The sequence below is a fragment of the Cyprinus carpio genome, chromosome A24 (genome assembly GCF_018340385.1).
Source record: "Cyprinus carpio isolate SPL01 chromosome A24, ASM1834038v1, whole genome shotgun sequence".
NCBI lineage: Eukaryota > Metazoa > Chordata > Actinopteri > Cypriniformes > Cyprinidae > Cyprinus > Cyprinus carpio.
Window position 1 is genome coordinate 23,540,269 of NC_056595.1, and position 26,074 is coordinate 23,566,342.

Below are 26,074 nucleotides of genomic sequence, written 5' to 3' on the forward strand. Positions count from 1 at the left end.
ATGTCAAATCCATGGATGTCCTGCAGGTTTTTACAGACTTGAGGATCATCACACACATCTCTTTAGTAATAATGCAGACTGTATAAAGCAGGTGTTTGTTGGAGACTCAGTTGATGTGTGTTTGTTCAGTTAGTGAAGCGTTCAGGAGGTTTTTCTTCAGCTGTTCTATTAGTTTGTATCACTGTGGTACACTTTTGGCAGCGGCACCAAACTGGATGTTGGCAGTAATTAAATCATCATTTAATATTATTAATACAACAACTAAATGTTAAACACTTTGTTGCTCTATAGAAGTAGATTCACTTTTACACTTATTTATATATTGTCATTTTATTTTTTAGTTCACATTGAATGTTTTACAGTCAAGATTAAAACCGGTTTCACTTTATTTTGATGGTCCCTTTAACAGGTTCTGTTGACTATAAGTAATGTGGCACCTATGTCTACTATCTCTCATCAGAGTATTAGTAGAGTATTATGGTTAGAATAAGTTGACATGTTCTTGCAAAGCTACTTATAGTCAGTCGAATGTCTGTTGGGAGACCATGACAATAAAGAGTTAGCAGATATTAAGCAGAAAATCTTCTATCTTCTTCTTTAATCTTCTAATACTCTGAATTATCAAAATACAGTGTCACCTAAAAACCATATGGTTTTCATTGTCACTGCATCTTTGTTTTTTTATCCAGTGAACTATAATAATTTCTGTCATTTTCAAATAACTTGATTTTTCAGAGATTTAGCTCTTTTTTTCCCTTATTGATAATTAAATTCTAAACATTATAAAGTTGCACTGAAATCAAATGTACACTAGTTTGTCGTTTTGACACCACTTCGACAGACAGGACTTAAACTAAACTTTTCAGATTAGTGTATTGATTTCTCAGTAAAGCCTGCAGATATTTTTAAATGGGAAACTCTGGTTGCTTATTTGTATTTTTGTTAATATTTGATACGTTAATAATTGATAAGACATGACAGATGAAAATTATATTTTCTGTTTTTTAAAACAAACTTTTGTATCCAATTTTTTTCCAGCTGTCATCAAAATATTCAATAAATTCCTGCAGTAATTATGATTATTCACATCTGATCTTTGATGCCTTTAATAAAAGTGACTAGTATTGAAGTTGATAATAAAAATGACTGTTCAATTCAATATTTCACCAAACTTTCATTGCTTTGCTGATCACAGGCTTTGTAATAATTCATTCAGGTGACTAGTAGTTTAATGCTGCATAAATGACTAATAAAACTATCACTGTATTTATCATTCAGATATATGTTTTTCTGAAGCTGAAAGGAGAGAAATGCTTTCTTCTTGACTGAGTTGACTGTTGTGTGTTTGTCAGGCATCACTCGTCCTAAAGTGAGCGTCCTGCCGCCCTCCAGTGCAGAGATCTCCTCAAAGAAGACAGCGACGCTGGTGTGTGTGGCCAGCGAGGGCTTCCCGTCAGACTGGAGCCTGAGCTGGAGGGTGGACGGGAGCAGCAGGTCTCAGGAGAGCAGCGCTGGGCTCCTGGAGAAGGATGGTCTGTACAGCTGGAGCAGCAGCCTGACTCTCTCTGAGCAGGAGTGGATGGAGAGCGTCTCAGTGAGCTGTGAGGCCATACGGAGCGGCCAGCCTGCGCTCACTGGACACGTGACGAGACAGCAGTGTTCAGAGTAGATCTGCTGCTCTTCTCACTCGTGTCTCACACGGAGACTAACAGCACATGAGCGACTCCTTCATTCTCCACATCCAGCCTCAACCACACCCAACCTCATCTGCTCTCCTCATATTAAACCATAATACACTAAGTGTGTGCTTTATTAATCATATAAAAAATCATTAAAATGCAGCAAAATGTATCTTAATCTCTTTGAGTCAATTTGTGTTTCAGGTGTGTTTCAAATCTTTCATTGGATCAGAGCTTTAGCTCACTTTTTATAAATAAACTTCACTCAGTGAACCATGAAAACACCTGCAGATTCATGATGAAACAAGAACATGCGGTAAAATTATGAACCTCACAGATAAAACGGTAGATAACTTTAATAAAGATAAAGTGTTGTAGATTTAAGTATTTATTGTGTTAAAAACTAAAATTAATGCTTTATATTCCATTCAATATTTATAAAAATATGCTCTATTGAGTGAGTGATAGTGTTTGAACAGCTGCAGCATCAGTTCAGTCACTGTGACTCTGACTGACCGAGGTTTTTGTACCACTCTTTATCACTGTGTGAGCATTTTTACAGTTGATGGCTTGTCTGACAGTAATAATGTGCAGCATCTTCAGTCTGGACTCCACTGATACATTAACATTTAGTCATTTAGCAGACGATTTATCCAAAGTTACTTACAAATAAGGACAATCGAAGCAATCAAAAACAACAAAAGAGCAATGATATATAAATGCTATAACAAGTCTCAGTTAGCTTAAACGCAGTACAAATAGAAAAGAAAACAAAAAAATAAAACAAATAAAAAGAAAACAGATAGAATAATCTAGATGGAAGAAATGTGTTTTAAGCCGATTCTTGAAGATGGCTAAGGACTTAGCTGCTTGGATTGAGTTGGGCAGGTCATTCCACCAGGAGGGAACATTTAATTTAATAGTCTGTTAAAGTGACTTTGTGCTTCTTTGGGATGGCACAATCAAGCGACGTTCACTTGCAGAACGCAAGCTTCTAGGGGGCACATAAGTCTGAAGTAATCAATTTAGGTAAAGGGGTGCAGAGCCAGTGGTGGTTTTGTATGCAAACATCAATGCCTTGAATTTTATGCGAGCAGCTATTGGTAGCCAGTGCAAATTGATAAACAGAGGTGTGACGTGTATTCTTTTCAGCTCATTCAAAATTAATCTTGTTGCTGTGTTCTGGATTAATTGTTAAGGTTTGATAGAACTGGCTGGAAGACCTGCCTGTGACGGCTTGTAAAAGAGGAGGAAGCAATTGCAGGCAATCAGAAGAAGTTTATTGAAATCAGAGTCCAGAATGTAGGCAATGGAAACGAAGGTCTACGGTGGCGTGAGAAGAGCTGGATGGTGAAGTCGATGGTGAAGGTGAAGACGGTCAATGGATGAAACCAGGAACAGACCGGAACACTGACACGAAGACGACAACACGAATACAATCCAGCACACGAACACGGAAGACGGTAAACATACTAGGAAGTGGAGACATGAATGAGGATCTGACAACAGACAGAGAGATGAGTGAGTATATGTAGCTGAGTGGAGATGAGGATCAGCTGGAGCGAGACAATCAACACACAGGTGACAACAATCAACCAAACGAGCACATGGAGACTACGTGAGTACAAAAACAAACACAAAACATGACACGGAGGAAACAATGGATTTCCTACCGTGACAGTACCCCCTCCCCTAGGACGTCACCTGACGTTCCCAGCCTGCTTTACCTGTAGATTGTAATCATCAATAAGGCGGTGATCCAGTATGTCCCGAGCAGGAACCCACCTTCTCTCCTCCGGACCGTAACCTTCCCAATCCACCAAGTACTGAAATCCGCGTCCCCTCCGTCTAGAGTCCAGAATACGATTAACCAAATATGTGGTCTCCCCATTAACGATACGAGGCGGGGGGGGAACCGGGGCAGGCGGGTTAAGACGGGAAAAAAATCACCGGTTTAATTTTGGACACATGGAACACGGGATGAACCCTCCTGTACGCCGGAGGAAGGCTAAGACGCACTGTTACCGGATTAATGACTTTTGGTAACAGAAAACGGGCCAATAAATTTGGGAGCAAACTTATTCGAAACGGAACGCATAGGAATATTCTGGGTAGAAAGCCACACTCTTTGACCGACGACGTAACGGGGAGGCTTCGACCGGTGGCGATCGGCCTTAGCCTTGGTGCGCGACCTAGCCTGGAGCAGAGCTCTGCGAGCTCTGGTCCAGGTGTGGTGACACCTCTGGACTAGTGCGTGTGCGGAGGGGGACCGAAACCTCGGATTCCGTACTGACAAAATTAGGTGGTTGGTACCCTAAACTACACTTAAATGGAGACATGCCCGTAGATGACACTGGTAAAGAATTGTGTGCGTACTCCACAATTGAGAGTTTGCTGACACCAGGACGAAGGATTATTGGAAGCCAAACATCGCAAAACCCTTTCGACATCCTGATTGGCTCGCTCGGTTTGACCATTGCTCTGGGGATGGAACCCGGAAGAAAGACTAACAGTCGCTCCTAACAATTTACAAAATTCTCGCCAAAATTTGGACACAAATTGGGGACCCCTGTCAGAAACCACGTCTGTCGGAAGGCCATGTATACGGAAGACGTGGTCAATGACAGCTACCGCTGTTTCCTTGGCTGATGGTAATTTGGGCAAGGGAATAAAATGAGTCGCCTTCGAGAACCGGTCCACTACGGTTAAAATCACCGTATTGCCCTTAGAGGGCGGGAGGGCGGTAATGAAATCTAGCGAAATGTGGGACCAGGGTCTCGAAGGGACAGACAGCGGTAAGAGTAACCCATCTGGAGGTCGATTGGAAGTCTTACCAATAGCGCAAACTGAACAAGCCAAGACGAAGTCGTGGACGTCACGAGCCATACCAGGCCACCAAAATCGTTGCTTGACTAGAAACCTAGTTCTACTAACCCCTGGGTGACAAGCAACACTGGAACAATGACCCCACTGGAGAACGTCTGACCGTAACCCCTCCGGCACAAACAATCGGTTCGGTGGGCAACGAGCCGGGGGCATTACCCCTTCTAAGGCAGTCAACACCTTCGATTCGACCTCCCATCTGAGCGCGGAGATAATGATGGTCCCCGGTAAAATGGGCTCGGGAGTAGCAGTACGATCGGAACGCTCAAAAAGACGGGATAAAGCATCGGGTTTGATGTTTTTGGAACCCGGCCGGTAAGAAAGTGTAAAATCGAAATGACCGAAAAAACAATGCCCACCGAGCCTGCCTGGAGTTAAGTCTTTTGGCGGTTCTAATGTATTCGAGATTCTTATGGTCCGTCCATACAATGAAAGGTACACCCGACCCTTCAAGCCAGTGACGCCATTCTTCCAGTGCAAGTTTGACTGCCAACAACTCTCGATTGCCAATGTCATAATTAACTTCCGCAGGAGATAAACGGTGAGAATAATACGCGCACGGATGCACCTTTCCGTCTGAGGATGCGCGTTGGGACAACACTGCTCCTACCCCCACCTCTGACGCGTCGACCTCCACTATGAATTGACGTGAGCGATCAGGGGGTGACGAGAATGGGAGCTGAAACAAAGCAGCTTTTCAGTTTGGCAAACGCAGCCTCGGCTGCGTTTGACCACCTGAACGTCAAACTAGGGGAGGTCAAGGCGGTCAGAGGAGCGGCTAGTTGGCTGAAATTGCGAATGAAACGCCGGTAAAAATTGGCGAACCCCAGAAATCTCTGCAGGGCCTTGCGAGACTCTGGGGATGGCCAATTTACCACAGCCTTAACCTTCTCAGGATCCATGCGAACACCCTCAGTCGAAATGATGTGTCCTAGAAAAGAAACAGACTGTGCATGAAAAACGCATTTCTCCGCCTTGACAAACAATCCATTCTCTAGCAACCGCAGAAGCACTCGTCGTACGTGTTGCACGTGTTCCTGGAGAGACGAAGAAAAAAATCAATATGTCATCCAGGTAAACATATATGAACAGATCGACCATGTCTCGCAACACGTCATTAACGAGTGCTTGGAAGACTGCCGGCGAGTTCGTTAGCCCGAAAGGCATCACGCAGTACTCAAAATGGGCCTCTAGGGGTGTTAAAGGCAGTCTTCCACTCATCCCCCTCCCTGATACGGACCAAATGATAAGCATTACGTAAGTCCAATTTAGTGAAAACGGACGCTCCCTGCAACCTCTCAAAAGCTGAAGACATAAGCGGCAAAGGATAGGTATTCTTTACCGTTATGTTGTTCAGCCCTCGGTAGTCAATGCAAGGTCGCAAGGATCCGTCCTTCTTTCCCACAAAAAAGAACCCCGCCCCCCGCTGGAGAAGAAGAAGAAGGGCGGATGAACCCCGTTGCTAGAGAACTGGATATATATTTCTCCATGGCCGCCGTCTCTGGAATAGACAAAGAATATAACTTGCCCTTAGGCGGAGAAAGTTCCTGGCAATAACTCTATCGCACAGTCATAGGGACGATGAGGAGGAAGAGAATCAGCACGAGACTTACTGAACACCTCCTTCAGGTCGTGGTACTCCGCGGGCACGTTAGCCAACTCCACTGCTTCCCCCTGAAACACAGACTCAGAAACATTAACACCAGCAGACAAAAGACAAGACAAATGACACTCCTCGCTCCAGCTAACCACAGATCCGAGGCGCCAATCGATCCTGGGGTTGTGTTTCTGGAGCCAGGTGTGACCGAGAACAATGGGGGATTGAGGTGAGTCCCTGATGTAAAATGAAATCTCCTCCGTATGGTTGCCAGATGTGATGAGAGAAACAGGTAAAGTGGTCTGTGTGATGACTGGCAGTCTGTGTCCGTTGAGTGCAAAAGGTGCAATGGGGTGTTTGAGGGAGGTGAGAGGAATGTTGAGTTTAGTAGCAAACTTAAAGTCCATGAAACTACCCTCTGCCCCAGAATCCAACAAAGCGTGATGATCGAGTGCGTGGGTGGACCACCGTAGACTCACCGGAAGGAGTGTCGATGTAGATGAGGTCTTCCTGGCAGAGATCCCACCCGATAGTAGCCTCCGTTTTACTATCGGGCTTGGTCTTTTACCGGACAACGCTGGATGTGATTTTCTTGGCTGCCGCAGTATAAACATAGTCCCAGGGATCTCCGCCTGATCCTCTCCTCCCGGGAGAGCCGAGCTCGCCCCACCTGCATGGGTTCAAGATCTCCAGGTGGGCTGACCGCAACCTCTGAGCGCTGACGCTGAGCCTCCGGTCTGGTCGCGAGAACTGCTCTCCCCCTCCGTCTGGCAGCTTGGTCGAGTCGGTTGTCTACTCTGATGGTGAGGTCGATCAAGCCATTGAGAGAAGTGGGGAGCTCGACGGTGCGGATCTCCTGTTGGATGCGGTCAGCCAACCCATGCAGGAAGTGATCCCACTGCGCCTCTTTGTTCCACTTACACTCCGCTGCCAGGGTGCGGAACTCAATGGAATAGTCGGATACGGACCTGTCTTCCTGACGTAGGTCCGTGAGAAGTCTAGCCGCCTCCCTCCCGGAGACGGAGCGGTCGAAGACCCGTCTCATCTCCTCCGAAAGGGCGTGGAACGAGGCACAGCAGCTGTCTTGGTTCTCCCACACCGCCGTCCCCCAGAGGGCAGCCCTCCCCGTCAGTAGTGACAAGACGAATGCCACCTTCATTTCCTCGGTGTTAAACGTGCGGGGCTGCAGGGCGAAGTGCAGAGAACAATGAGACAGAAATGATCGACAAAACTTTGGCTCACCCGCATATTTCTCAGGGATGGGGAGGCGTGGTTCGGACTGGGAAATCCCCCCGGAGACGATCGGCGGTGTGGGTGGCGTGGGAGGCGCAGCGGGTGGCGGTTGTTGTTGATGTTGAGCCTGGAGAGCGAGCTCGGACACCTTCGTCACCATTGCTTGGAAAGCTCGACCCATCTCATCTATCGCCTTGTCTTGGCGATCCATACGACCAACGGCTCTCTGCAGAAACTCCTCCAGATGAGATGGGGAGCGATCGCCTGCTGCTTCCATGATGGTCAGATCCTACTGTGACGGCTTGTAAAAGAGGAGGAAGCAATTGCAGGCAATCAGAAGAAGTTTATTGAAATCAGAGTCCAGAACGTAGGCAATGGAAACGAAGGTCTACGGTGGCGTGAGAAGAGCTGGATGGTGAAGTCGATGGTGAAGGTGAAGACGGTCAATGGATGAAACCAGGAACAGACCGGAACACTGACACGAAGACGACAACACGACGAACACAATCCAGCACACGAACACGGAAGACGGTAAACCAACTAGGAAGTGGAGACATGAATGAGGATCTGACAACAGACAGAGAGATGAGTGAGTATATGTAGCTGAGTGGAGATGAGGATCAGCTGGAGCGAGACAATCAACACACAGGTGACAACAATCAACCAAACGAGCACATGGAGACTACGTGAGTACAAAAACAAACACAAAACATGACACGGAGGAAACAATGGATTTCCTACCGTGACACTGCCAAGAGAGCGTTGCGATAGTCCAGCCTGGACAGAACAAGAGCTTGAACAAGGAGTTGTGCAGCATGTGCCGAAAGAAAGGGCCTTATCTTCTTAATGTTGAATAAAGCAATTCTGCATGATCGGACAGTTATAGCAATGTGGTCTGAGAAAGTCAGCTGATCATCAATCATAACTCCAAGGTTTCTGGCTGTTTTTGTTGATGTGCCTAACTTGATTGTACATTGATAACTTGATACAAGGAGTATAGCCACATAATACTGCCATCATCTAAATCAATATGATGATGAAAGTCCTTTTTGTTGATTGTCGATTCAGGTTCTAGTGAAAAACAGTTGTTGATCATGTTTCATGTTTGACAGAGTTAAAAAACACATCCAGGGCACAGAAAGTGTGTCGCTCATGTAAAGCAGACTCTTTATGCAAATGCTGCAGTAGTGAACAATTGTTCTGTTGTTCAGTTGTTCTGTTTTAGTGAACAGGAAAATAAACTGAGATCACTGGAAACTTCACTGACAGATGTGTTATTATGTTTGTTATATAACTGATATAACTCCCAATATCTGAACCAAGCAAACAGACTGATTCCATAATTCATGAAACTATATTCAGAATATGAATATGTGCTTGTCTAGGACATTAAAGTGATGTCTAGTGGTTCCACTCAAGCTGTAACAACTAAATAAGCCCACTACTAATGACTAATTATTAACAACTAATAACAAAAAACCACAATAATGGTGACTTCAAATGAAACATTTTCAATAAAACATCAACATGTAAACCTCTGCAATACCCAAATTAGACCTTTTTTTAGACATATGAAAGAAAAAAAAAGTCAATCTTAGTAATTAGGGAAGCTGGTAATGCTGTTTGTGAAGTTGTTAACCCTATGAAGTTGACCAACGAGGATACGCGTTTTGTGGCATCTTCTCCTGATAACCCCGAAAAGAACTTAAATTACACTTTTAGTTTTGATCGTACAGATAAGACCAATACATTAATTGGATCTGTAAAGGGTCTACTTTTATTTGTATACACACATAATAACAACAAAACTTTGGCCATTTACAAAATAAAGAAAACAAACAGGGTGCACTGTCTGTAACTCAGCAAATAATCAACAAAGAGACATGAGAGATATATCTATAGAAAGCTTGACATGTCTTCTTTTAAACTAACATTTTTATCAAAAACAAATATTCTGTGATAAAGTTATCCATATGAACACAACATGATGTCCAGTCTTTCACGTCTCACTTCTATATATCTAATGCGACCACAAGCTGTTCATGAATATAGCCATTTTTGTTTATAACTATATATATTGTATAGGCCTACATACAAAGTATGCTCATGTTTATGAATATAACCAAGCTTCTGTTCATGGATATCTGCTCTGATGTATTCATTGGTGTTTGCATTTGTCTGAGGTATAAATGTATCAAATAAGCTGTAAATATCACTGATAATAAATGGGCTATGTGGTAATTGTGTTCTTTGTTACCATATAAATTACTACTATCAGTGACCATAACAATAATGTTAATAATGTAGTTTATTTGTGTAAACAGCATGTTTTTTTTTTTCTTTTAGATGTGAAGATAACATTGCAAAAGAACCTTATGCAAAGCGAGCCAATGCAAATAAGAAGCCCTCTCAGGAACCTGAAACACTGACAAAGTGAGACACACACTCCTATGAGACTCTTTATGTCCTTCAGAGCACGTAAACAATACACACATTGGAAATGCTAGGTATGTGATGTTCATTTATGTATTTCAACATGACACAATACCAGTCAAAAGCTTTTGAACAGCAATATTTATCATGTTTTTGTAAAGAATTGAACTTCTGCTCACCAAGCCTGCATTTATTTGATCCAAAATACATAAAGTTGCATTTGCTAAAGCAGTAATACTGTGAAATATATTTACTATTTCAAATAACTGCTTTCTATTTGAATATATTTTAAAATTTAAGTTATTCCTGTGATCAAAGCTACATTTTCAGCATCGTTACTCCAGTCTTACTCCAAGTAAAACAATATACACTATACCATTCATAAGCTTAGAGTCGATATATATAGAAATTAAAACTTTTATTTAGCACACCCTTGATGATAAATACAATAATCATGTTACAAACGATGCTGTTCTTTCAATTCATCATCATCAAAAAAAAAAAAAAAAAAAAAACCTGAAAAAATTATTCTCAGCTCTTCAGCATTAATAATAATAATAATAATAATAATAATAATAATAATAATAATAATAATAATAATACATGTTTTTTTTTTTTTTTTTTTTTTTTTTTTTGAGTAGCAAATCAGAATATTAGAATGATTTCTGAAGGATAGTGTGACTGGAGTAATGATGCTAAAAATTCAGCTTTGTAAGTTTTGATTGTTCCTAATAAACTGTTTAACTGCACTCGCAAGTGAATCTCAAGTTATTTTGTGGGATAATTAAATGTATTCTAAATAAACTACAAACACAAAAATATATACATTTATTTTGTCCTCACATTCTTTCTTGTAAATCTTCCCTTTCAGTCACACACCTGACTGAAAGGCTCATTATGCAGCTCATTATGCAGGCCTAATCACACTAATATTGATGGTCAATCACACCTACTCGCATATGCCCTTTCGAAACAAAAAGTGTCTTAGAAAATTTTAATCAATCTAATGTTTCCTGTGAGTTAGTAAACAAGATGATTTTCAGATCATTTTGAAGCAAAAATTCTAGGCTACAAGCTCCAGGTTTGACCGTCTTTTAAACAAATGTTCTGTATGTGTTTTATGACCTTATTTCAGTGACTTCAAAATTGTAGTTTTTCACTAACCACGCATAAACGTTGTTTTCTCAAAAACACAATCATGTACATACATGTTATTTACATATTACTGTAGCCCAGTTTGTACTAAATACAGTGTTTTTTAGACTTTAGACATGTATATGTTTATAAGCAACTGAAAAAAACACAAAAGTCAGGGCATGTCAAAACTTTTCCAGGCCCCCAAAACACCCTTAGACCTCAGAGGGTTAATTATCACATTAACTGCACTCTTGATTGGTCTTGGTTTTGGAAGTCTGGTCTTGACTACACAATTTTTTTTTATAAATGAGGCCCCAGGTCTCATCTTACAGGATGCTGAATGCAAATAATGATGAACGAAAATAAGCTCTATGAAACCACATGCGATAAGATTATATGATAAAAGTTTCTGTTTATGTTGTGCTGGTAAGAGAAAAAAAAAAAGTGAATACTGAAAAATAGAGTAAAAAAAAATGTAAACATGTAGGCCGCTAATATGATAGCAACATCGTCATAAAGTATTAGTACAGAAATCATCTTTCTGCAATACTAAAAAAGCTCTTTTTTACAAGAGCTTTAGACTAGGTATTGAGACACATTTAGACCCCAACACTCAACAATGGTAACCATCAACAAAATATTCAGATAAACAGATCATCTCTGAACATCATAAAACAAGCTACTAAAAGTCACAACAGAAACAACATAAAAAAATAATCATTGATTTGACTTCAGATGAGATCAGGAAATTAGGGCACGTCATGATTATATTACCATCAATAGATACCCAGTATTATTTGATCTCAATTTATCTTGGATTTCTTTTCTGCTGTAAATATGTATTATTAAAAACACAAGAGTCCAATTAAAGCACCAAACTAAACATTAATCACTATAACAGTGACTTTAAGTAGGAAGCATTACATTTAAATCAAAATGAATTCTCAATTAGGTATACTGCTTAAACAAACAAACAAACAAACAAACAAACAAACAAACAAACAAAAAAACAATGTTTCGGCCCTGTCCAATTATTTGCAAATGCAGGCTCAACGGGAATGTTTAGGGTTCTTATGCAAAGTCACTCTGTGAATAAGTTGTTGTTAGAGGTCTGACTGTAGAGCTCAGGATCAGATCAGGACCATCAGTGGACAGGAGAGTATTGTGGGCAGAGTGAGTATTTATCTTCAGTTGATTTATCTAAAGAATATAGTTTGTCTTTCTGGTTCCTTTCAGGTTGTTAACTGATGATGTATTTTATTACTCCAAAAGGTCTTGACTGGACCTAAGATTGACAACCAGCGAATCAACAAGCAGCAGATGTGAGATGAATACACTGTGGCTGCCGCTTCTCCTGAGTAAGTCTGTAAACCTGACAGGTTTATATGCATCATACTTTTGTGGAAACTGTTATACATTACCATTCAAAAGTTTGGGGTGAATAAGACTTTTTTAATCCAAAAAAAAAAGAAAAGAAAAGAAAGAAGCTAATACTTCTATCCAGCAAGGATGCATTAAAACTGATCAATTAATGCTGTTCTTTTAAACTTTCTATTCATTAAAGAGTCCTGAAAAAAATGTATCATGGTCTCCACAAAAATATGAAGCAGCAAAATAATTTTTGACATTGATATTAATCAGATTTTTTTTCTTGAGTAGCAAATCAGCTTATTAGAATGATTTCTGAAGGATCATGTGACACTGAAGACAGGAGTAATGATGCTGAAAATTCAGCTTTGATCACAGGAATAAATGACATTTTAAAATATACTACAATAGATATCAGCTAGTTTAAATCATAATTAATATTCCAAATTTTTTCATGTTTTACTGTTTTTTTTTTTTTTTTTGACCAAATGCAGCTTTGGTGAACAGATAAGATTTTCAATTACATTAACAAATCTTAATTATTCCAAACTTTTTACTAGTAGTGTTGTATACCACTTTATTTGAGGAATTTAAAATATTAATAGGACGTCTTGCTTGTTTCTTAAAACGTTTGTAAATTTCCAAGTAAATATTCATTTACTGGCATGAGTGGACAGTTGTGCACCAGGGGCGTGTCTTGAGCATTTTAAATGGGGTGGCCAGTCTGGGGCACTGGCTCAAAAGAGGGTGGCCGGGGGGGGTTATGGTTTGCGGCACGATGTATGTTAAAATACATCGTGTATACACTCACTAAACACAGAGTCACAGCTGTTTTAGTGGTAAAGAGCACTCTTTTCAAGCTTTCTAGTCTATGATCCATTTAAAATGTAGAACTTTGTTTTTCAGCCACACACACCGTTGCAAAGTTTCGGGAATGACATCTGCATATTTATGTGGGATTCACTCTCGAAGTAGCAGTGATTGACACAATGATGACCAAAGCAATAGACGGGAGAAAATACGTGAAAATGGGCATTAAGACTAGAGCACCCTCACTAATTTTAGAAGCACCCTCAGTGATTATTTCTGGAACCTGGTTAATACGCTTGTATTGCAAAACCTATATACAAAAACAACAAAATACAAATGCACTTAATAAAACAATTGAATAAATGCATATTTATAAGTTAAGCACCTAACTAAAATAAGTACGCTATTAATAAAATAAATAACTAAAGAAGGCTGACTATAATCAGCTTGCTTCCATTTAATGAGATAAGCCTACTCCTCATCTGAATTAGAAAAAAAAACACTTCTAGTCTTCAGTGATGCAAGACCGTTTGAGCATACACGTAATCTCTGAGCAAAAGCAGAGCCAATTCATAAAAGAACAATGTATATTTAAAAGCACACATCCAGTTTTGTGTGAGTGAAGGGAATCCACTTGCGAGTGGAGATTCGTGCTCGCTCATTACATGGATCACGTAACATTATGCACTCTCGATATCTGTCAAATATCACGCTATAGAAACCGCCTAAAATTAAATATAAAGAGGAGAAGAAAGCGGCCCTAGGCAGCTACACATGCCAGGATCCGCCACTGCCAGATGCAGTCAGAAATTTACTAAAAACAAGTCTATCGCAAGACATGTGGTGGGGGATGGGGGGGGGCAAATTCAGGGGGGGCCGGTGCCACCCCGGCCCCAACAGCTGAAGCTGTCTGTTGTGCACCTGTTCCTCTTTTATTTCATTTTCATAAATTTTGCATTTACATCCTCAAAAACTTTGTATAAAAATATACCAGGCTCACCTGAGATTTGCATAACCAAGCCTAAATGATGAGCGATATTCCATATATTTGCATTGATTTTACAGTAACATCCATAACTAGTGTACCATTAACAGTTCTATAAAATTTCTAGATATTTTAACATAATTAACCCTCTGGTGCTCTTCAGTCACTTTTTACTGAAAAAAAGGGGGGAAGCTAAGATGATTATAAGGGCCAACACACTTTTGAAGTCCCCAGAGATCTGTTTTATTGGTAGTAACAGTGCTAGTAGTAATGTAAATTATAAATGTATCTACCAAAGAGCTGCAAAAAAAAAAAAAAATCTGCATTTCCGGGAATATTACCCTCACCCCCCTGTTCACTGCATGGTTTGGTTCTGTCCTACGTAGCCTATAGTCAGTGAGTGAGATCAGAAACGAAGTCCGGTCATCAAAAATGAAAAGAGAGGTTACAGAGGGTAGAGAGAGAGGGAAAATGGGCCAACAATTATAATTACAATTACAAAGTTCTTCGAAAAGAAAGGTACATGTTTATTCACAGAGCTTCCTTTGGTTTAAAGGGATAGTTCACCCAAAAATCAAAATTATGTCATTAATGACTCACCCTCATGTCGTTCCAAACCCGTGAGACTATTTTTACTATATTTTAGATTTAGTCCGAGAGCTTTCTGTCCCTCCATTGAGAATGTATGTACGGTATACTGTCCACGTCCAGAAAGGTAATAAAAACATCTTCAAAGTAGTCCATGTGACATCAGAGGGTCCGTTACAATTTTTTGAAGCATCGAAAATACATTTTGGTCCAAAAATATCAAAAACTACAACTTTATTCAGCATTGACTTCTCTCCCGGGTCTGTTATGAGCGCGTTCACAGCACATCCGGTTTCGCGAACGAATCACTCGATGTAACCGGATCTTCTTGAACCAGTTCACCAAATCGAACTGAATCGTTTGAAACGGTTCGCGTCAACAATAAGCATTATTTTTTTTCAACTTAAGCTGTTAACTTTTTTAACATGGCTGACACTCCCTCTGAGTTCAAATAAACCAATATCCCGGAGTAATTCATTTACTCAAACAGTACACTGACTGAACCGAGCCAGATAACGAACGAAACACTGACTCGTTCTCAAGTCAAGAACCGTTTCTGTCGGACGCGTCCGATTCGAGAACCGAGGAGCTGATGATACTGCGCATGCGTGAAGCAGACTGACACACAGCGCGTCTGAACCGAACTGGTTCTTTTGGTGATTGATTCTGAACTGATTATGTGCTAATGTTATGAGCGCGGGTAAACCGAAGGCTTGAATCAAGGGCAATCATCGCCAATGAAGTCATTACGTCGAGCGCAAAAGAACTGGTGAACCGTTTTCGGCAACCGGTTTATTGAATCAAACTGTCCGAAAGAAACGGTTCGCGGAGAAGAACAGAACTTCCCATCACTACCGGTGATCCGAAAACCGATGCAACCGGTTCTTGACTCGAGAACGAGTCAATGTTTCGTTCGTTATCTGGCTCGGTCATCAGTTCAGTCAGTGTACTGTTTGAGTAAATGAATTACTCCGGGATATTGATTTATTTGAACTCAGAGGGAGTGTCAGCCATGTTAAAAAAGTTAACAGCTTAAGTCATTTGTGGATTAATGCTTATTGTTGACGCGAACCGTTTTAAACGATTCAGTTCGATTTGGTGAACTGGTTCAAGAAGATCCGGTTACATCGAGTGATTCGTTCGCGAACCGGATGTGCTGTGAACGCGCTCATAACAGACCCGGTAGAGAAGTCAATGCTGAATAAAGTCGTAGTTTTTTTGATATTTTTGGACCAAAATGTATTTTCGATGCTTCAAAAATTCTAACGGACCCTCTGATGTCACATGGACTACTTTGAAGATGTTTTTAGTACCTTTCTGGACGTGGACAGTATACCGTACATACATTCTCAATGGAGGGACAGAAAGCTCTCGTACTAAATCTAAAATATCTTTATACTGTGTTCCGAAGATGAACGGAGGTCTCACGGGTTTGGAACGACATGAGGGTGAGTCATTAATGACATAATTTTGATTTTTGGGTGAACTATCCCTTTAATGTTAGCACTAACTGCATAGCCAACCACTACCTGATAATAATATAATTGTATAATATGATACATAAAATATGATAATAAATAATTTAAACATTTGCACTGCAAATTTACATTTGCACAATAAATGAACTACTAACTAGCCATGGTAGGTCCAAAGCCACAGGAAATAGGGATGCTGAGAGTGCTGCAGCACCCCCTGCTGACAGCTGTTTGACTGCACTGGAATTTAAGATGACACGGTTTGATTTTTTTTCTACATTTTAAATTTTCAGTTTTAATCAAATTTATTTTTGTTCATAAAGATTATTTCATTTTGTATGTTGTCAAATGTGGTCTGTGACTTTTTGATCAGAGTGCTTTTGGCTATTGCATGAGAGCCTTTTTCAGTGCCTGATTCGCTGCCTGTTGTATCCTCTAAATTTGATAATACTCAACACCATTTGTTCGAAGCGCTGCCAGAAAAGCTACTGAAATCTCAATTTACCTGTTGCTGTATATATATATATATATATAGTATGAGTATAAGTGTAACCCCAAAATGAGGAGCACAAGAACATTAAGAGAAGTATTATTTTTAAGGTGTATGCAAACATTATAACAACTTGTTTCTCAAATGATGACGTTCAGGCTCAGTCATTTGGGCAGAGGAGCAGTACTTTCCTCAGTCATCCAGTACCACATGGGAAAAGGGCAGACTCCACTGTCAGACCTGTTTCAAAGAACTGACGACCATCACCAACAGAAATGTCCACCTCATTGTCCAGAACCTCTCTTTGGACTACTGGGTTGGACTCCGCAAGAGTTACAACTGCTCCTTCCCATGGGCCGCATGGTCTAATGGGGATCCTGTTACATATCAGAATTGGTACCCTGGTCATCCTGTTCCAAATAAAGAAAATAAACTGATTCCTATATGTTCCTCAACTACACAAAGTCCACTGAGCACCCTAATAACTACCACAACATCAACATCAACCCCAACATCAACCCCAACATCAACCCCAACATCTACCCCAACATCTACCCCAACATCAACCCCATCTACCCCAACATCTACCCCAACATCTACCCCAACATCAACCCCATCTACCCCAACATCTACCCCAACATCAACCCCATCTACCCCAACATCAACCCCATTTACCCCATCATTTACCCCAACATCTACCCCAACATCTACCCCAACATCAACCCCATCTACCCCAACATCAACCCCAACATCTACCCCAACATCTACCCCAACATCAACCCCAACCTCTACCCCCAACATCAACCCCATTTACCCCATCATTTACCCCAACATCTACCCCAACATCAACCCCAACATCTACCCCAACATCAACCCCAACATCTACCCCAACATCAACCCTGACATCTTCCCCAACATCAACCCCATTTACCCCATCATTTACCCCAACATCTACCCCAACATCAACCCCAACATCTACCCCAACATCAACCCCATTTACCCAATAATTTACCCCAACATCTAACCCAACATCAACCCCAACATCTACCCCAACATCAACCCCATTTGACCCATCATTTACTCCAACATCTACCCCAACATCAACCCCAACATCAACCCCAACATCTACCCCAACATCAACCCCATTTGACCCATCATTTACCCCAACATCTACCCCAACATCAACCCCAACATCAACCCCAACATCTACCCCAACATCAACCCCATTTACCCCATCATTTACACCAACATCTACCCCAGCGACCTCAACACAAACCTCCACAGTCACTTCTGCTTCAGTAACCTCAACATTTCAAACAAACAAAGAAAACGATACATGCCCCATACTGTCCAAAATGCTTTTTTGCTTAAATATGACATGTGATGATCTTGAAAGTGCCGTGGATATGTGTAAGAGAACACCGACTGTTACTCCAAATACTACAACATATAGCACCACCCCTAAAGTCACAACATATAGCAACACCCCTAAAGTCACAACATTTAGCACCACCTTTAATGCCGCAACAAATGGCACCACAACCAAGAGCACCACCACCAGCAACTGCGTCTGTGAACCCAAGCCAGATCCTGAACACTACATCGAGGATGCTTGTGTGGTCCTGCTCAGCTTCGGCATGTGGATAGAAGTAGACTGCAACAGAGCTCTACCTTACATCTGTTATGAAGGTATAAGGGCTTTGTTTTAGAGCACAGCATCGTATTGTTAGATTCATATTGTTGGTACTCTGACAATCTTAAAAAGAAAGGTTCTAAAAGGAGGTTTTCACAGCAATGTCCAAAAACAAACTTGGTTGTGGGCTGTGGGCCATAAGTTAATGTTGCATAATGTCTTCAATTTTCATTTTAAAATAATTTTATAAATGATTATTTAAAATTAATAAATAAATAAGAATGTATTTTTTTTAACGTTTTAATTATTATTATTATTATTATTATTATTATTATTATTATTATTATTATTATTTTTTTTTTTTTACAATTTAATTAGAAATATACAACAAATTATATATAAAACAAATAATGTATAACAAAAATATAAATCAGAAATGATGATATGTTCATTTGCATTTTTTTTTCTTGTGATAAAAAAATATCAGTGAACGGAAACATTTTTAAAGTTTAAGAACATTTTAAAAATCCAAACCTTTGGTGAAAGTTTCCATGGACGTAAAGGCTTCTTCGTGGAACCATTAACACCAAAAAGAACCTTTAGTTTTGAGTGAGTAGAAAAGCTTCTGTATGGAACCTTAAAGAGTTCTTTCAGGCGTTTCATGTAATAACCTTTTAGAGGTACCACTTATGGGATGGGTTGAGTTTATTTAATTAATTTACTTTTAATTAATTTTTAATTTTATTGGTAACACTTTACAATAAGGTTGTATTAGTTAACATTAGTTAATGCATTAGTTAACATGAACTAACCATTTACAACACCTCTGTTCAGCATTAATTAATCTTTGTTAACGTTAACTCACACATATATTAATGCATCTGTTCACATTAACATTGCAATTAGTTAACATTAGTTAATGCATTAGTTAACATGAACTAACCACGAACGACACCTATGTTCAGCATTAGTTAATCTTTGTTAACATTAACTCGCACATATATTAATGGATCTATTCACGTTAACAGCACAGTTAGTTAACATTAGTTGATGCATTAGTTAACATGACCTAACCATGAACAACACCTATGTTCAGCATTAGTTAATCTTTGTTAGCATTAACTCACACATATATTAATGCATCTATTCACATTAACAGTGCAATTAGTTAACATTAGTTGATGCATTAGTTAACATGAACTAATGTCTGTAAATAGCCTTAATGTTTTAAGGTTAACTTACTGTACATATTTACATTAGTTTACGTAGCAGTTGACACACTAAGGGTGAATATTTCTAACTCACCATCTTACCCATTAGTTAATGTTAGTTAATGCATTAGTTAACATTAACTAACAATGAACTACGCATCTGTTCAGCATTAATTAATCTTTGTTCATGTTAACTTATTCATATACTAATATATTAGTTAATACATTAGTTAACATGTACTAACAATGAACAACTCCACTCTTCAGGATTACTTAATGTTTTGTTAATGTTAACTTTACACATTTACTAATGCATCTCTTCACATTAACAGATTAACTAGTTAATGATGTGGTTAATGCATTAGTCAAAATGAACTAAAAATTAACAACACAGGTTCAACGTTATTTTATCTTTCTCATGTTAACTTATTCATATGCTTCTCTTCACATTAACAACTTAATTAGTTAACGATGGTTAATGCATTAGTAACCATGAACTAACAATGAACTATGCCTGTATACAGCTTTATTTAATAAGCTTTATTTAATTATACTACATACAGTATAAACACAATTTTATTTAGCAGCTAACACACACAATGGATAAACAATGATTTGGGCTATTGGTAAACTTGGAAACTATCTAAACATCAACTGGTAATGCTTCTCATGTTTTTAGACTGTTTATTAACATGACTTACCATTAATAAAGCATTTACTAAGGGGATTTGTGAACCTTATTGTAAAGTGTGCACTAGTCCAGCATTAACTAATGTTTAACTAACGTTTAACTAACATATGTAGACTGTTTATTAACATGACTTACCGTTAACTTAGCATTTACTAAGGGAATTTGTGAACCTTATTGTAAAGTGTGCACTAGATCAACATTAACTAACGTTTAACTAACATTTGTAGACTGTTTATTAACCTGACTTAACATTACCATTAACTATTAACTAACAAAGCAGTCATTATTGTACCTTAAATGAGTGAAAGCCATTCATGCATCTCTTACATTTTCAGAAACTTTATTGCATATTATTACATAACAGTGGTATACATTATATACATTTATATTATATAATCAATGCATTAAATAAAGAAACAAACTTAGAGAAGAAGAATGTGTTTTTCCTAACGTTAACTGGAAGTGAGCAACCATGGTCAGGCTGGACAAACAGCTGGTCATCACCTTTGCGTTTTAAAGCTGCTATTTACGATGAATGTCACTGAAAAGTCTTCCAAGAGGACCATTTCTATCCCGCTTTCCAAGTCAGTTAATCCACTCCATCAGACGATGTTTTTGTAGGTCCAGTCTGTCCTGTTCCCGCGAGCGATTTAACCGCCAAACCCCGAGAAGAGAACAAACATGGGCGCGCTCAGTAGATCGTCATTTCTTCTTGCAAGTCGTCGCCATTTGTTTACCCTAAAGTCACCTTTGTCTGCGCGAGATTTCCCTCATTTACAGTCCCTCATTTGTGATTTTGATTTGAATGGAATCTGTTAAGTGTGTGGTGTGCTGTCACCATAGACTGTAAAAAAAAAAAAAACACGCTGTGACACTATAGGAACAAAACTGTTAAATTTTTTGATAGTGGTATGCCTTAATCATGTTAATAAACAGTCTACAAATGTTAGTAACACATCAGTTAATGTTGGACTAGTGTAAACTTTACAATAAGTTTCACAAATTAATTCCCTTAAATAATGCTTTGTTAGTAATAATTCACATTAATAAACAGTCTAAAAACATGAGAAGCATTATCAGTTGATGTTTAGATGGTTTCCAAGTTTACCAATAGCCCAAATCAGTGTCCAAATGGGGAGTTAGTATTGTTTATCCATTGTGTGTTAGCTGCTAAATAAATGTGTGTATATACTGTATTATAATTAAATAAAGCTTATTAAATAAAGCTATCAACAAGCGTAGTTCATTGTTAGTTCATGTTAACCAATACATGAACTAATGCATTAGTATACAAATAATTAAACATGAGCAAAGATTAAGTAATGCTGAACAGATGCGTTGTTCATTGTTAATGTTAACTAATGCATTAACTAACGTTAACTAATACAACCTTACTGTAAAGTGTTACCAAAATAACAATACTTATATTCATGTCTTAATTTCTTTATTCAAACATTCTTAAATTTAGGGATGCACTGATCTTGATTTTTCATGTCTGATTTAATGTACTTTTTTAATGGTACAGATTAATTAATTAATTACTTTTTATTTTATTATTTATTTCTCCATAACAGGCCAAACTCTGTAGCCATTTAAAATTACAGTCAACCACTGAATTTCAATTATGATCCAAACAAAGATGCTGCACACATGGAGCACGAACAGTTTCTGATTTAAATTAGATTACATACATAAAACACACCTGCATCTTAGCATCAAGAACTTAAGATCATTATTCCACTACAAAAACCTTTTGTGAAATGAATGGAAATGCTACAGGTTCTTTATTGGCTTTGATGGTTCCATGAAAAATCTTTAACATCCATGGAAACTTTTTAATCCACAAAAGGTTCTTTATAGTGAAAAAGTTTCTTTAGTTTAATAAAACACTCCTCCCTCTTATAAAATTGGTTTGTTTAGGAACTGTTTACTGAAAGGTTCTTTAGGGAACCGCAAATGGTTCTTTATGGGGAAACTTTTGTTTTAAATTATTAAAATGTTCTAAAAAAAAGTTTTTTTTTTTTTTGTTTTTTTTTATTGTGCTTTGTTTTTTTTTTTTTTTTTTTTTTTTTTTGTTTTTTTTTTTTTTTTTTTTTTTTTTTTTTTTTTTTTTTTTTTTAAGAACTTCTTCACTGAATGGTTCTTTATGGAACCCAAAATGAAACCTCCTTTTTAAACCTTTATTTTGAAGACGGTAAATAACTTTTTTGCTGATATACATCATTGCATCTATCTGTCCGTAGAGCGCTTTTTTGGCCAGATAAACATTTCCGATGTGAACACACAAGTTGCAGGCAATCTGAGCTGGTCTGAGGGGACCCGGTGCTGAGAACATCAGTCACTACAGAGTGGAGGTTACTGGGGACAAAAACCAGACATTTAAACCGGACTGAACTGTTTGAATACATAACGAATCTGACAGCAGGAACTCTGTACAAAGTTCAGGTGTTTCCTGTGAAATGTGGCAGGGACCTCAATCCACAGAATATCTCCTTCTACACCCGTAAGTAGACTCGGACTTGACTTCATTGTGTGCAACATGGTTTCAACACGACTAATGAGCAAAATGACCCATGCTTTCCTTTTTTAGATCCCTCTGATGTGCAAAATCTGATTGTGGTGAGTGTGACAAATGTTAGCGCCCAACCTCAATTGGAGTAGACCCGATGGAACCCATGACTTCTACTCAGTAACTTTCATAAATTCATCGAAAACTAAAGAAAAAAAAAAGTGTGATAATGAAGAGAGTGCACTATTACGGATCTTATTCCAGGAACCGAGTATGTATTCACAGTTAAAGCTGTAGTGAATAAGACGACTGAAGGTGTGCCGAGCAACGTTTCTGATTACACCAGTAAGTGCAGAAAGTTTCATGCTTAAACTTTTATTTTTTGGTTATTTCCAGTTTAATTTTTTGTTTTGTTCTTTTGCCATTTTTTTTTTTTTTTTATCAGGATAGGGATAGGTATATATTGACAGGAAACAAGGTGGGGGGGGGGGGGGGGGGGGGGGGTGGGGTACCTAGTGGGGGACCTTACTACATAAGAACATAAGTTAAGTTTACAATTTAACTTGTGATACAAAAAATAAAATATTGCATAAACAATGGCGAAAATAAAGCACCATCTCCATCCCATATGTTCAAGAAAGTGTTATTTTTGCATTTATTATAGTTGTATTAATATCTTGAATAAACTTTTATTTTTAGATTTTTATTTGTTTATGTCATTTATAATTACAGTTTAGTAATTTTGCTATGTGCCATTCCCATTTTATTAGATTTTTTTTTAAATTGTTTATTTATTTTATTTCAGTTTCATGTAGTTTTAGTTTTTTACTTATTTCCAGTTAATAATTTTAATTTTTTGTGTAAGTTTTTTCAATGTAATTTTAATATTTTATTTTAGCATTTTTTTTAATTAAACAGAAATGTTTTTAAATAGTTTTTTTCTGTTTTCAATTTTCATTAATGATAATAGCCTAACCCTAGTTATTGAAGAGAATAAATTGGCACAAAAACAGATGTATCAGGAATAGCATTAGGGGAAGCCACCTTTTTTTTTCATGCATCATAAATATCTTGTGGCTCTGAGAGTGTGCCGATGTCATATTATATACCAAATAATTTTGATGACAACCAACATCTGAGATGCTATGTGATTTGATTGGTCCGCCTGGTTAGTCCAGTTATCCAATCACATCCTCCGTTTGCACATCAAGGGATTTATTCAGTAAATGTGCTTTTTCATTTGTAGCATGTTGCGCGCGCATGTCGTCTTGTCAGATAAAGTCCATTTCATTTTTTTTAGAAGAATTTATACACAACTTAGCGCGTCTTCCTTCCAACATGTGATAACTCAGATTCATATAGGCCCTTAAAACAGGTGGAGGGAAAAAAAAAAAAAAAAAAGCTATTCTCAAAGTAACAAGCATTTGTTCCCATGAATACAAGTCAAATTTAAAAAAAAAAAAAAAAAAATAGACTAACTGCTTTGTTTTTGGGTATTTACTTTTCAGTACCTTCAAACGCTTCAACTGTCAGAAAACCTAAGATCAGCAGACAATGACAGCACAGTCATAATGGCCTTTGGGATCCTCCTACTGGTAATTATTCGGTTACCGCTATTGTCTGAAGAAGTCAATAACAGCCGCAAGTGTGTGGTACTTACTGCAATCACATCAGACAGCAGCATTACAGCAGACAACGACATTACAAAACTCAGGCAACAGCGATACAGCAAAATTCAGTAATACAGACTGTAAAAAAACGTGGATGAAACAGAAACATTTATCAAACAGATTAATAGATCAGACGGCAGCATGGTTTTGTGTGTGTGTGGCCAGCGCTAACAAAGAACAACACTCTGTCAGGAGAATGGGTTGGAATCCCAGCATACACACGTGAGTCTCATGTTCAGTTATTACATTCTTTCCTAATTAAAGGCATTTCATATATCATGCATGTACAGTAGTAAATTCTAATTGAACATTTCCATCACTAAGCTGTACTTAGCCACATTAGATAAAGCTGAATGTGAGTTGGACAGTCAAACAATTTTGGAAGATTCTTTTCCATAATGGAATAAAAAATTAGTAGCCAGCTTTTCCTAAGTTCTGACAAACTCCATGCCTCCTCTCCTCTCCTCTCCTCTCCTCTCCTCTCCTCTCCTCTCCTCTCATCCTCCTCCTCTCCGTCTCCTCTCTCTCTCTCTCTCTCTCTCCTCTCTCTCTCCCTCATCTCTCTCTCTCTCTCTCTCCGTTGAGTGTTTACTTTTGTCATTTTTGCCATTATTGACACTAACTATTTCCTATTTAATACTGTAAAACTGCTTTCTTTGACACAATCTGTATTGTTAAAAGCGCTATATAAATAACACACGGTGACTGGGACTTGACTTTTCGCACGCGAGGAAGGCTAATTTACACATCAACAAATACAGCGGTCCCAAAATTAAGTGGACCTCACTTTAGCCATACCTTTCCTTTCTTAAATTTCTAAACTGCAAGCCCACCTGGGAAATAAATGGGAATTCATGAAAAAATTTGAAGTGACAATTACAAAGTGCTGATGCAAAGGATATTACCAGTCATATAATCTTACAAACAAGGATTACACTTTCAATAATCTGAAGGCAGGAGTGTTTTACCACTGTTTTCAGGCGTGTCCACTCTTGAATGGTAAACTGAGAAGTGTTCCTGCTAATAAGTCAGATTACACCCGTGAGTAATCATTACAATGCGATCACTATTTTTCGCTCATATTTCCAGAAGCTTTAATCACTGTCTTCATCAGCTTTTTTCAAGTTCAGCTGTATAAACATCTCACAAATCAATTCACAGGGCGCCTGCTCAAACCCTACCTGGGTACAGGCCACCGCTATCAAAAAAACATACCAGCTAAGCTGGGGTGCTCCAGACGAGTCAAACGGGTGTATTGATTCAATATATAGTGAAATCATAACACTTTCTTTCTGGAATGAATTGAATCAAAACAAATACAACTGAGACAAAATATCACCATTCCTTTTTAAGACCAGGAACAAAAATATTACGGTTCAATGTCATGGTCTTGGCTGGAAATCTGAGTGATAGCCAGCTCACTGCACTTACTCATGCAACACAGGTAAAGATGACTACATTTTGTTTGTTTATGAAAAGCAAACATTTTGCTTTGTTTACTTCTATTGCGCTTCATGATATGCTGTTCATTCAACATTTTTGTTATCTGTTCTACAATGTTTATTAGAATGAGTTTTTTGAGTAATTTTTTCTGTGTTAAAAATTGTCTTTGTTTATTTCCAGAGCCTGAGAAGAGGACATGGTCCCTCATATATGATGGTTGTGTTCCTCTGAAACCGCAC

The 26,074-nt window shown here is 38.5% G+C and overlaps 2 protein-coding genes and 1 gene segment (V, D, J or C); all 3 read left to right on the forward strand.

Moving 5' to 3' along the window:
- The first annotated feature begins 71 nt into the window (after positions 1-71).
- LOC109081776 lies at positions 72-1,745 on the forward strand. The segment is given in 3 exon segments: positions 72-80; positions 173-224; positions 1,353-1,745. Coding segments are annotated over 3 exon segments (378 nt in total).
- Positions 1,746-12,053: 10,308 nt separating this feature from the next.
- The window catches only part of LOC109059609 (receptor-type tyrosine-protein phosphatase eta-like), a 188,846-nt gene continuing 174,825 nt past the window's right edge, over positions 12,054-26,074 (forward strand). The window contains exons 1-2 of the mRNA XM_042714830.1: positions 12,054-12,135; positions 12,235-12,320. Of these exons, the coding sequence (XP_042570764.1) occupies positions 12,290-12,320 (31 nt within the window). The 5' untranslated portion in view covers positions 12,054-12,135; positions 12,235-12,289. The remainder of the gene's footprint in view (positions 12,136-12,234; positions 12,321-26,074) is intronic.
- LOC122135428 (receptor-type tyrosine-protein phosphatase eta-like) overlaps positions 17,479-26,074 on the forward strand; it is a 151,351-nt gene continuing 142,755 nt past the window's right edge. For both annotated transcript variants that reach the window (XM_042714832.1, XM_042714833.1), the window contains exon 1: positions 17,479-18,367. In XM_042714832.1, coding sequence (XP_042570766.1) covers positions 18,034-18,367 — 334 coding nt within the window. In that variant the 5' untranslated portion in view covers positions 17,479-18,033. The remainder of the gene's footprint in view (positions 18,368-26,074) is intronic.